Raw genomic sequence first — 12,985 nt, forward strand, 5'->3', positions numbered from 1 at the left:
TGGTGTGGCATCACATCCTTCCTGTCTGCACAGAACGGGACACGATCATGCAAATGGTCAACTTTTAAGCTGTATGCCCGGTGCTTCTACGTCATTGAGATCGAGCACGGATTCAGCGCTACTAAAGAGCATTAAAGAGCTGATACGGGAAGAATTTATGAAATTTTGTAACGAAATGAGAGAACTGTATCGGACGGAGTTGGATGCATTAAAGGAAAATATCATGCGCTTATCCAATAGAATTGATAACGTCGAAGAATTAGTCACCAGTGCGCAAACATTGACTAACCAGCCGGCAATGGAAGAAAATGTTATTGAGGAATTGGGGGGGAGAGAGAGAGAAGGTCGAATAATCTTATGTTCTATAATCTTGAGGAGCCTGCCGAGGAGCGCATGGATGTGAACTTGATTAAGGATATTATTCGGATAATACATCCCGGGGGGGATGACTTAGTACGCGCGTCAAGGATAGGAAGGAGGAAGCAAGGTCAGTCGAGACCGTTGCGGGTTTCTTTCTCGTCGAGGCATGAACTAAAGATGATATTAAAAAATAAATCCAGATACTCGGGCCCGGTTAGGATTTCTCAGGACCAGACGTATAGGCAGAGGTAATATTTGAAAAACCTCCAGACGAAGTTGAATGATCATAAGGAAGCTGGGATAAAGGACAAGACTATCCGTTACAAATACGGTGTGCCTAGGATCGTTGATGTCGGGGCACCTACATCAAAAAACCTGCCCGTGTCCCTCTAGTGTACTATTAGAATGTACGAGGTCTAAGGACTAAGGAAAGCTGCGTGAATTGAGGTGTGCTGTGGCGGCGGCATCCGTGGATTATGATATTTTTATGCTGGTGGAGACTTGGCTGGATGATGACATCTCCAATGCGGAACTTGGTTTCGAGGACTTCAATGTGTTTCGTAATGACAGGAGTTTCGAAAATAGCGTGTGCTCGCGCGGTGGCGGAGTATTGATTGCGGTGCGTAACACATTATCTTCTAGAATTTTAAATGTAACGATAACGTGTGTTGAATAATTGTTTGTGGTGATTAGGGCAGAATATAGCCAGTTTATTGTCGGCAGTGTTTATTTACCGCCGGGCTCGGAGTAGGCAGTATATGAAAGTCATTGCCTATCTGTTGGGGAAATAATAAACAAAGTACCAAATGCGGAGTTGATAGTTGTCGGAGATTTTAACTTGCCTCACATAAAATAGCTTAATAATAATAACCTACTGCAGTGTGTCTCTAAACGCGAGTATAATGTGACAGCGCAGGCGAGCATTGTTTCTCGATATTTTAACGAGTTTAATTTGTATCAGTGTAGTCGGGTGTCTAATACGAATAATAATACGTTGGATCTGGTCTTTTTCTCATTGCGTTGCGTAACGGTGCGTAGGGCTATTGAGCCCATCTTTAAATGCGAAGATTACCATCCGGCATTAATAGTATCGCCTCAAGTATTCCTGAATTCCTCGCGAAGAAGGGAAGTCGAATGGAGATGGAATTTTAAGAAGGCCAATTATGCCGCTATTAATAAATATTTTGGGAATATTTTGTGGGACGACATACTGGGTGGTCTGGACGTTGATGCAGCTGTTGAATTGCTGTATCGACATCTAGAATTCGCGGTATCGTCTTTTGTTCCTAAGTGTCCGGTACGTTTTTCGTTCTATCCGTGTTGGTTTACGGGGGAACTGATAGGTCTCATAAAGGCAAAAAAAGCTGCTCACTACCGCTATAAAAAGTCTTATCAGCTTTCAGACTACACAGAGTTCTCCGCGTTGCGAGCACAGTGTAAAGTGTTTACATCAGAATGTCTTGCGAATTACACTCGAAAGGCGGAATTTGAGATTGTTAATAATCCAAGGTCATTTTGGAAGTTTGTTAAATCCACGGTGACGCCAAATAGTATACCGACAGTTATACACCAAGATGGTGAATATTTGGAAGATGGTGTGGATATTGCGAACTGCTTTGCGGGTTTTTTTGAGTCAGTGTATACGGTCTCCGATGGTCAGGAGCGAGAAATATTATATAAATATGATCTTTGTCTCTCGGGTCTCGATATTGCAATAAGTGAAGTTTTTAATGGCATAAAAGCAATTAGGGGGGACACATGCTCGGGCGTGGATGGGATACCACCGTTGTTCCTGAAATCGTGCAATTTTGTCATGTCCAGAGTTTTATGGCTTATATTTAACAAATCTTTGGCGGACGGTAGTTTTCCAGGTTTATGGAAACTGTCGATCGTCACGCCGGTGGCAAGGGAGGGGGGGGGGTGATAAATCCGTGGTTACTAATTATAGGCCTATAAGTAAGCAAAATATTATACCGAAAATATTTGAAAATATAGTGACTGGTAAACTTGCATTGCTGTTAAGGAACGTGATCGTGGATCAACAACACGGGTTTGTTGCAGGGAGATCAGTAATGACGAATTTGTTGCTGTATCACGATTTTTTGAGCACTACAGCTGAGAGTGGCTCACAGGTGGATGCCGTCTACACTGATTTCAGAAAGGCGTTTGACAGTGTTGACCATACGCTGTTGCTGTGTAAATTGCATGCGCTTGGCATTGGGGGACCGTTGTTGAAATGGTTAGTGAGCTTTGTAACAGATAGGCGATTGCAGGTGAAATATAAGAACTGTCTCTCGAGAGAATTCAAAGCATCGTCGGGGGTTCCGCAGGGCTCGCATTTGGGACCACTGCTATTTAATTTGTTTATAAACGATATTGCCAAAGTCTTTGAGCATAGTTCGTTCTTGCTCTATGCGGATGATTTAAAAATTTTTTGAAAAATCGATGACTGTGAGAATGCAGCACTGTTACAACAGGATTTGCTACGTTTGAACCAGTGGTGCAAAGATAATAAATTGTATTTTAATCTATCCAAGTGTCAAATGATAAATTTCGGTAGAAAGAAAGCCGTTATTAAAAATAATTACAAAATAGAAGCAAGTGAATTGACAACGGTTGGGTCGATCCGTGACCTGGGTGTTATTTTTTCCGCTGATTTGTCTTTTGAGGAGCACGTGAACTTGTGCACGAATCGTGCTTACAAAACGCTTGGATTTACATATAATGAAGGCATGTAAATATTTTGTAAATATTAACACGGTGCGGCTATTGTTTTGTGCGCTGGTTCGGCCGAAGCTGGAGTATGCATCGGCTCTGTGGGCTCCATATCAGCAAAATCTTTGTGTCCGGATTGAAAGAGTCCAACACAGATTTCTTCGTAGAGTCAGTTATTATACAGACTGTTGTTATTAGACAGGTAATCAACTTTTAATTATCTATCTAATTAAAAATTACCCGATTCATGCCGTGTTTTGTGTCATTTTAATCACAAAAGCTTCACTAATCCATTAAATAGATTTTCAAATCGATAAAATGCGAAATTCCAAAATTTTATTTTCTATAGTAACATGTAATATGAGACGAAAGATGATAGTGTAACGGCGTGGCCGTTACTAACGCCTCGCGGGCCGATCACCCGCCCGCCACTTGAGGCTATGGCGCCTAAGGCGCCCCTAAGCACAGAAACATAATTGATACACGGGTCACCCTACCCCAGGGGCGCCCCACTACAACCCCCAGAGGCGCCCCACTACGACGCCGGCGTTACCCCCACCACAGCCTCGATATAGAGTGGGGGAACCGCCGGCAGGGTATATAAGCCGGCTCGACGGATGAGCCGGCACCAGTCCTGTTCCGGACCTCCTAGCCAGGCAACGGGCTTCTCGTTGTTACGCCGGGTTTCTCGGTTTCTGGCCTCCTACCTTTAGTATCGGGCAACGGGTTTCTCGTTGTTACGCCGGGTTTCCCGGTTTCCGGTCTCTTCCTGCTATACACCGGGTGACGGGTTTCTCGTCATTACGCCGGGTTTCCCGGTTTCCGGTCTCTTCCTGCTACACGCCGGGCAACGGGTTTCTCGTTGTTACGCCGGGTTTCCCGGTTTCCGGTCTCTTCCTGCTACACGCCGGGCAACGGGTTTCTCGTTGTTACGCCGGGTTTCCCGGTTTCCGGTCTCTTCCTGCTACACGCCGGGCAACGGGCTTTCTCGTTGTTACGCCGGGTTTCCCGGTTTCCGGTCTCTTCCTGCTACACGCCGGGCAGCGGGTTTCTCGTTGTTACGCCGGATTTCCCGGTTTCCGGTCTCTTCCTGCTATACACCGGGTGACGGGTTTCTCGTCATTACGCCGGGTTTCCCGGTTTCTGGTTTCTTCCTGCTATAGGCTATACGCCTCCGTACACCGTATCTCTAAGTTATACCGGGTAATTTGTAAATCTTTTCCGGACACCGCTACAGGCTATACGCCTCCGCATTTTTGTTTATACCGAGTAGTCAATAAGTTTCTCCATTTAAGGCTTTATGCCAACAAACATTTTTGTTTATACCGAGTAGTCAATAAGTTTCTCTATTTAGGCCTTATGCCAACAAATATTTTGTTTACTTGTTTCTTTTTGAATAAACAAAGCATTGTTAATAAGGAATAAGCGAGTCTGAATCTCCCCCTTCCTCCCGAATCCTGGAACCGGCGAGCCGATCCGCGGCGTCGGGAAAGGTGAACCGTTACAATAGAAAGAACATGGAGAGAAAGACTTCAGAACTCTTTGATGATATGCGATGTCGCTCGCTCTTTACTCGTTCTCGCTCTCGCTTCAACGTCTCGGGAACCTTTTCTGATCTCTGCGATAGTTCATGAATATAAAAATCTTTTATATAAAAACTAAAACTAATAATTTACATTTTAACGAATTGAAAATAATTTTAATGGATTAATGAGACTTTTACGATTAAAATAACACCAAACACAACATAAATCGGATAATTTTATAAATTAGATAAGGATTTTAGTTACATATTTAATTAAAAATCTGATTTATATCGTGTTTGACATTATTATTTAATCGCAAAAGTATTATTAATCTATTAAAATTATTTTCAATAGACAGAATGCGAATTATAAAAATGTTATTTTTTATAGTAAGCTGACACATTATTTATTTAATAGTATATAATAATTTATACGAATTTAAATGTCTTATATAAAAGATATATAATATATATTTATTTATTTATTTATTTATTTATTTATTTATGTAAACGGGAAAAGTCCCTCTAGTACAAACAATAGCTTATAAAGAGAAGTAAAAAAAAATGAAAAAATACATATACATATACAAATATATAAGGATTAATAGAAAAAAGAAAAAAAACAAAAAATAAAGATTATACTTGTGCGGAAAGATTAAGACTAAGAACAAGATCAAGATTACGATCAAAATCAAGCGCATGCACGCATCCAAATATTTGAAAGTTCTACTTGATTGCTACCTCAACCTGTCGATTGATGCACGCCAATACAGAACGCCTAAACTCATGTTTCAAAGAATAAAAGAAATCACACCGATTCGCATATGTATTTGCTAACATACACAATCTATTTAGCGGTTTATTTTTACCATATAAAATCCGGTGACATTCCTCATGGAAAATCGCGTTATTTCTTAGAGACCTAGCTGGAACATGCGAGTTGATCCTGGTCAGTAACTCCGGACAAATTATTCGCCCATTAATTAATTTATATAGGAACATTAAATTCATAAAAATTCTTTTATCTTCCAATGTAATTAATCTAACTTTATTAAGAATAATATCATATGTATGATCAGAGTAAGACATCGGACAGTCTATAATAACTGACCCTACGAAGAAATCTGTGTTGGACTCTTTCAATCCGGACACAAAGATTTTGCTGATATGGAGCCCACAGAGCCGATGCATACTCCAGCTTCGGCCGAACCAGCGCACAAAACAATAGCCGCACCGTGTTAATATTTACAAAATATTTACATGCCTTCATTATATGTAAATCCAGGCGTTTTGTAAGCACGACTCGTGCACAAGTTCACGTGCTCCTCAAAAGACAAATCAGCGGAAAAAATAACACCCAGGTCACGGATCGACCCAACCGTTGTCAATTCACTTGCTTCTATTTTGTAATTATTTTTAATAACGGCTTTCTTTCTACCGAAATTTATCATTTGACACTTGGATAGATTAAAATACAATTTATTATCTTTGCACCACTGGTTCAAACGTAGCAAATCCTGTTGTAACAGTGCTGCATTCTCACAGTCATCGATTTTTCAAAAAATTTTTAAATCATCCGCATAGAGCAAGAACGAACTATGCTCAAAGACTTTGGCAATATCGTTTATAAACAAATTAAATAGCAGTGGTCCCAAATGCGAGCCCTGCGGAACCCCCGACGATGCTTTGAATTCTCTCGAGAGACAGTTCTTATATTTCACCTGCAATCGCCTATCTGTTACAAAGCTCACTAACCATTTCAACAACGGTCCCCCAATGCCAAGCGCATGCAATTTACACAGCAACAGCGTATGGTCAACACTGTCAAACGCCTTTCTGAAATCAGTGTAGACGGCATCCACCTGTGAGCCACTCTCAGCTGTAGTGCTCAAAAAATCGTGATACAGCAACAAATTCGTCATTACTGATCTCCCTGCAACAAACCCGTGTTGTTGATCCACGATCACGTTCCTTAACAGCAATGCAAGTTTACCAGTCACTATATTTTCAAATATTTTCGGTATAATATTTTGCTTACTTATAGGCCTATAATTAGTAACCACGGATTTATCACCCCCCCCCCCTCCCTTGCCACCGGCGTGACGATCGACAGTTTCCATAAACCTGGAAAACTACCGTCCGCCAAAGATTTGTTAAATATAAGCCATAAAACTCTGGACATGACAAAATTGCACGATTTCAGGAACAACGGTGGTATCCCATCCACGCCCGAGCATGTGTCCCCCCTAATTGCTTTTATGCCATTAAAAACTTCACTTATTGCAATATCGAGACCCGAGAGACAAAGATCATATTTATATAATATTTCTCGCTCCTGACCATCGGAGACCGTATACACTGACTCAAAAAAACCCGCAAAGCAGTTCGCAATATCCACACCATCTTCCAAATATTCACCATCTTGGTGTATAACTGTCGGTATACTATTTGGCGTCACCGTGGATTTAACAAACTTCCAAAATGACCTTGGATTATTAACAATCTCAAATTCCGCCTTTCGAGTGTAATTCGCAAGACATTCTGATGTAAACACTTTACACTGTGCTCGCAACGCGGAGAACTCTGTGTAGTCTGAAAGCTGATAAGACTTTTTATAGCGGTAGTGAGCAGCTTTTTTTGCCTTTATGAGACCTATCAGTTCCCCCGTAAACCAACACGGATAGAACGAAAAACGTACCGGACACTTAGGAACAAAAGACGATACCGCGAATTCTAGATGTCGATACAGCAATTCAACAGCTGCATCAACGTCCAGACCACCCAGTATGTCGTCCCACAAAATATTCCCAAAATATTTATTAATAGCGGCATAATTGGCCTTCTTAAAATTCCATCTCCATTCGACTTCCCTTCTTCGCGAGGAATTCAGGAATACTTGAGGCGATACTATTAATGCCGGATGGTAATCTTCGCATTTAAAGATGGGCTCAATAGCCCTACGCACCGTTACGCAACGCAATGAGAAAAAGACCAGATCCAACGTATTATTATTCGTATTAGACACCCGACTACACTGATACAAATTAAACTCGTTAAAATATCGAGAAACAATGCTCGCCTGCGCTGTCACATTATACTCGCGTTTAGAGACACACTGCAGTAGGTTATTATTATTAAGCTATTTTATGTGAGGCAAGTTAAAATCTCCGACAACTATCAACTCCGCATTTGGTACTTTGTTTATTATTTCCCCAACAGATAGGCAATGACTTTCATATACTGCCTACTCCGAGCCCGGCGGTAAATAAACACTGCCGACAATAAACTGGCTATATTCTGCCCTAATCACCACAAACAATTATTCAACACACGTTATCGTTACATTTAAAATTCTAGAAGATAATGTGTTACGCACCGCAATCAATACTCCGCCACCGCGCGAGCACACGCTATTTTCGAAACTCCTGTCATTACGAAACACATTGAAGTCCTCGAAACCAAGTTCCGCATTGGAGATGTCATCATCCAGCCAAGTCTCCACCAGCATAAAAATATCATAATCCACGGATGCCGCCGCCACAGCACACCTCAATTCACGCAGCTTTCCTTAGTCCTTAGACCTCGTACATTCTAATAGTACACTAGAGGGACACGGGCAGGTTTTTTGATGTAGGTGCCCCGACATCAACGATCCTAGGCACACCGTATTTGTAACGGATAGTCTTGTCCTTTATCCCAGCTTCCTTATGATCATTCAACTTCGTCTGGAGGTTTTTCAAATATTACCTCTGCCTATACGTCTGGTCCTGAGAAATCCTAACCGGGCCCGAGTATCTGGATTTATTTTTTAATATCATCTTTAGTTCATGCCTCGACGAGAAAGAAACCCGCAACGGTCTCGACTGACCTTGCTTCCTCCTTCCTATCCTTGACGCGCGTACTAAGTCATCCCCCCCGGGATGTATTATCCGAATAATATCCTTAATCAAGTTCACATCCATGCGCTCCTCGGCAGGCTCCTCAAGATTATAGAACATAAGATTATTCGACCTTCTCTCTCTCTCCCCCCCAATTCCTCAATAACATTTTCTTCCATTGCCGGCTGGTTAGTCAATGTTTGCGCACTGGTGACTAATTCTTCGACGTTATCAATTCTATTGGATAAGCGCATGATATTTTCCTTTAATGCATCCAACTCCGTCCGATACAGTTCTCTCATTTCGTTACGAAATTCCATAAATTCTTCCCGTATCAGCTCTTTAATGCTCTTTAGAGCGCTGAATCCGTGCTCGATCTCAATGACGTAGAAGCACCGGGCATACAGCTTAAAAGTTGACCATTTGCATGATCGTGTCCCGTTCTGTGCAGACAGGAAGGATGTGATGCCACACCACAGTCTTTACAAATGACTGGTTTCACTACCACCGTACCGCAGCCTTTACACGTTTTTCTACCATCCATCGTAATTTATATTAGAGATATAACTCAATGTTAGTAAAAAGTTTCAGGAGAGAAAAAGCCCCAAAAATTAAACTTAAGTCAAACAGACGAGCGAGACAGTTTAAAAACACGTCCGAGCTTTCCGACAACTTGAGACGTATTAGTCTATATATGTTAAAATGAAAAATATCGCATAAAAATATATATGCATGTATTTATTAATTTATTTATATAAATATGAAATGTATTTCCTATATATGTTTTACCTATAATTTATGAATATAAAATGTGGACACATGTATTAAAAATGATTTTAGATTTTATTACTCGAAAAGTGGATGACATGAGGCGTAACTTGCGTTAAGGGTCAGCACAAAGAGAAAGATGAGAGCGGCCAGGCCGGCGTTATGTCTGTCACCGTTTTACGGGACTGCTTGCAGCGCCCCTCGCACCCATTTTTAAGATCGGAACTACTCGTACACCCATTACCCGGTGTCACGTCCTAGTGACCTTCCTACTCTCTCAATTCCTAGGCTAGAAAGAACAGGGCGCTCTTTATGTTTTATGAGGCAACCTGCATATACCGGCTATACCTCAGGGACGCCAAGAGCACGGACTATACTATGGAACTAGGGACCGAGTATTAGGGCGTTGAGGTTGGGGAATTCTAGTTATTAGTGAGAAAATGATTTTTATTAGCAATTCTTTCTAAACTGTTCAATGAATTGGTTAATTGATCGACTGTAATTTCCCCATTTAAATAGTTGTTAATTAATAAATTAAGTAGCAAAAATATTATATAATTCTCAAATTTAGAGTCTTGAGAATCTCTCATTGGGTCATATTATTAAACAATTATTTAGATTACACGAATTATCGATTTCCAAAAAGTCTCGCGTTTATCGTGTTCGGGACCTCGGTCGTGGGGTGCTTATGGCAAATTCAAACACTAGGTTGTACGATGCACTGAAGTTTTTTATTCTTTTTTTAACCCGTATACAAATTGTGCGCAATTAAGAATTAAGAAGTCAGCGAGGTCGACGGCTAACCCGTGACTTAAACAATATACCAAGTTACAAATTGACGCGGAGTTACAGCGACTAAGTGTCGTTAACAAAGTTATATATTCCAAGATTCGCGTTATAAAATGACTTTTTAGGATGATACGAAATTGTTGCTGCACTCCTCGGCTAGCGACAATTTAAGATAATAGTAGTCATGCTAGGCGGGTTCTAACCCAGGGGCAATGAGGGTGGATGTGGGCGGCGGGGAATTGGTGGTGAGGAGGTGACGTCACGCGGGGGAGGGGGTTTTATCAGCAGATAAGCTTATCTAATCAGCTCAGGTTATCTGATAAGGGGATCATGTTACCTAATATGTTTATAAACAAAAGATAAACATTCCAACGATATCTAATACAAGATAAGTTTGTGCGATATCTATTACAAGATAAGATAAGCGTCTTCGTGCAATATCTATTACAAGATAAGATAAGCGGTGTGCGATATCTAAATTTTCTCTGAAAATCCAAGATAAGATAAGCGGCGTCTTTGTACGATATCTAAATTTTCTCTGAAAATCCAAGATAAGATAAGGTAAAAAATTCTGGTTAATCAAGTTCTACGAATTATTAATGGCTGCTACAGGCTTGAGCGCCGACATTCAGATATTTATTACAGCGATATCTATTACCTAAGATAAGGTAAAAATTCTGCGAATTATTAAGAACAAAACGGCTGCCGCCGTTTCTTTGGCAAACGCCGACAATCAAGCGAGTTGATACGTGATCCATACGTATATTTCTAAGAAATATCAGCGGGGGCAAACTCGTTGCGACATATCTTCGCAGGTTGTGACGTGTCGGGTATTTATGTATTTCTATCAGCGGGTAGATATCGCAAATATTTCTTGCGAATTAACAATCGTTGAAGAATAAAGGGATGATCGGGATATATAATGAGGACCGATGCCGCTGCCGGGCCATAGTACGGTGACCACTGGCGAGCGCACGCTTCATTCGGTGTGCAACAAAAAAGTTTAGTGTGCAATCAAAGTAGTTATTTCTGTGCAGTACAAGTGAATTTTTTACAAAAAATGGAGAACGCGGAGAATGTTGAGCGCAACCTGTTGGAGCGTTCCCGCCAAGTCGCCACCTTGGGCAAATATTTCGGATGGCTGCAAGAGTGCGAAGAGTTTGTCGAAGATCTGGAAGAACGCAGCCGTGCCAAGCGTTCGCGTTTCTCGATTGAACATAGGCAATCTCTGGTGGCGAGAATAGCGCGACTCAGGGTGCAAAGGTGCGCTTGCAGAGACGGTATGTCCATGCCTGAATTCAGTGGCGACAATAACGCGCAAAGATTCGTTTGGCGCGAAATTGATACGGCGTTCGATAGCCGTATATTGACCGGTGCGGTAATTAACGCAGACTATATCGAACCGCGTCAATTTTTGGAAAATGCCGCAGACATTGTAGTCGAGAACGTGGAGAATGTGCTGCAGAGACACATCAGTGTAAAAGTGCACACTGTTTTCAACGGTGAGTTTGTGTTCAGTGACAAGCGCGCCAATAAAAGTATCAACACGAGAAACTTTGAACTCTTTCGCACGACTGATGTACGCAAGTGGTTCGAGCGCCGCGTAATCGAGCCCACGCTAGCATCGCTAGAAGAGTTCCAGGAACGCGATAGCGGCTGGGCATTGTCGCGGATAATAGATTTGACAGTGAATATCAACAAGTACAATCCAATGCGCGCGGAATGCTGTATCACATTACCGCGAAAAATTCTGGTAAAAAGAGCGGTTGTTAATGTGCTATCAGCGGACAATGCGTGTTTCGCATGGTCAGTGGTGGCCGCTTTGTACCCCGCTGATATACATGTGGAACGAGAATCCTCCTATCCGCATTACACGACAGTTTTGAGTCTCAAAAACATTGAGTTTTCAGTGACTGTGAATTAAATTAAAAAATTTGAACTTGCAAACGACATATCCGTAAACGTGTACATCATCGACAACGAGAACATCGTCCCGCTACGTCTTTCGGAAAAAAGAAAGACAGACACGTCAATCTGCTATACGTGGAGGATGAAAACAGCGTCGGACATTTCACATGCATAAAGAATCTGTCTTGCCTCGTGAGTTTACAACTGAGGAAATAGAAATGTAAAAGATATATATGCGATCGGTAAGTATATATTTATTAAATATAAATTATATTTAAAATAATTTTCATTAAATTTTTTTATTTTTACAGATGTTTACACTATTTCGGAGCTGCGGATAAATTGCAAGCGCATACGGAAGATTGTGGGGAACGACTGCGCTATCCGGTTGCCGAGCGACAATGACAAGTGGCTCAGCTTCGACAACTATAGGAAAGAGCGGTTTCCGTTCATCGTGTACGCAGACCTCAAGTGTGTTTTGGCAGAGATCGAAGATGCCAAAAATTATCAACATCATTAAGTGTACAGCATTGCGTATTACGTACAGTGTTCGTACGACAGTTTGTTGTCAGCGTACAATTCCCGCCGTAGTGTCGATTGCGTCGCGTGGTTCGCCGAACAACTTAAAAATTTAGCAATCCGCGTAAAAAATATTTTAACGACCAATGTCCCCATGGTAAATTTAACGCCTGACGAGTGGTTAAAATTTCGCACCGCGACGCATTGTCACATTTGTGAGAAACCGTTTGACGAAGACGATACACGCGTCCGCGATCATTGCCACCTCACCAAGCGGTACAGGGGTCCTGCGCACTCAAATTGTAACTTAAATTACAAAGAATCATTTTGTATTTCTATAGTTTTTCATAATTTATCAGGTTACGACGCGCATTTCATTATCGAGGACATAGCCACGGCGTTCGAAGGGGAAATCGAATTACTGCCGATAACGAAGGAAAAATATATATCATTCTCGAAAACTGTTAGATTGACGCAAGACAATAATTCGAAAAATTATATTAAATTACGCTTTATCGATTTG

The 12,985-nt window shown here is 41.4% G+C and overlaps 1 protein-coding gene and 1 pseudogene across 1 annotated transcript; both read left to right on the forward strand.

Annotated features, from left to right (window-relative positions):
- The first annotated feature begins 847 nt into the window (after positions 1 to 847).
- Positions 848 to 2,798, forward strand: LOC146724342 (uncharacterized). The gene is made up of 3 exons (XM_085480003.1): positions 848 to 979; positions 1,322 to 2,015; positions 2,356 to 2,798. Exons 1-3 carry the CDS (start codon positions 848 to 850, stop codon positions 2,796 to 2,798), a joined length of 1,269 nt encoding a protein of 422 aa, XP_085336129.1.
- An 8,297-nt stretch (positions 2,799 to 11,095) lies between these two features.
- Positions 11,096 to 12,118, forward strand: LOC146724343 (uncharacterized; annotated as a pseudogene).
- The last annotated feature ends 867 nt before the right edge of the window (positions 12,119 to 12,985 follow it).

Source organism: Nylanderia fulva, unplaced genomic scaffold (assembly GCF_048542155.1).
Source record: "Nylanderia fulva isolate GAGA-0341 unplaced genomic scaffold, ASM4854215v1 Scaffold137, whole genome shotgun sequence".
NCBI classification, from domain to species: domain Eukaryota; kingdom Metazoa; phylum Arthropoda; class Insecta; order Hymenoptera; family Formicidae; genus Nylanderia; species Nylanderia fulva.

Excerpts from the sequence above, each read along its gene's own strand:
- LOC146724342 (XM_085480003.1), top strand. The coding sequence starts at position 848 with ATGCTGGTGGAGACTTGGCTGGATGATGACATCTCCAATGCGGAACTT. Across the intron at positions 980-1,321 it reads GTGGCGGAGTATTGATTGCG|TGTAGTCGGGTGTCTAATAC; the intron begins GTGCGTAACACA and ends AATTTGTATCAG. Across the intron at positions 2,016-2,355 it reads AGTGTATACGGTCTCCGATG|TGACTGGTAAACTTGCATTG; the intron begins GTCAGGAGCGAG and ends TTGAAAATATAG.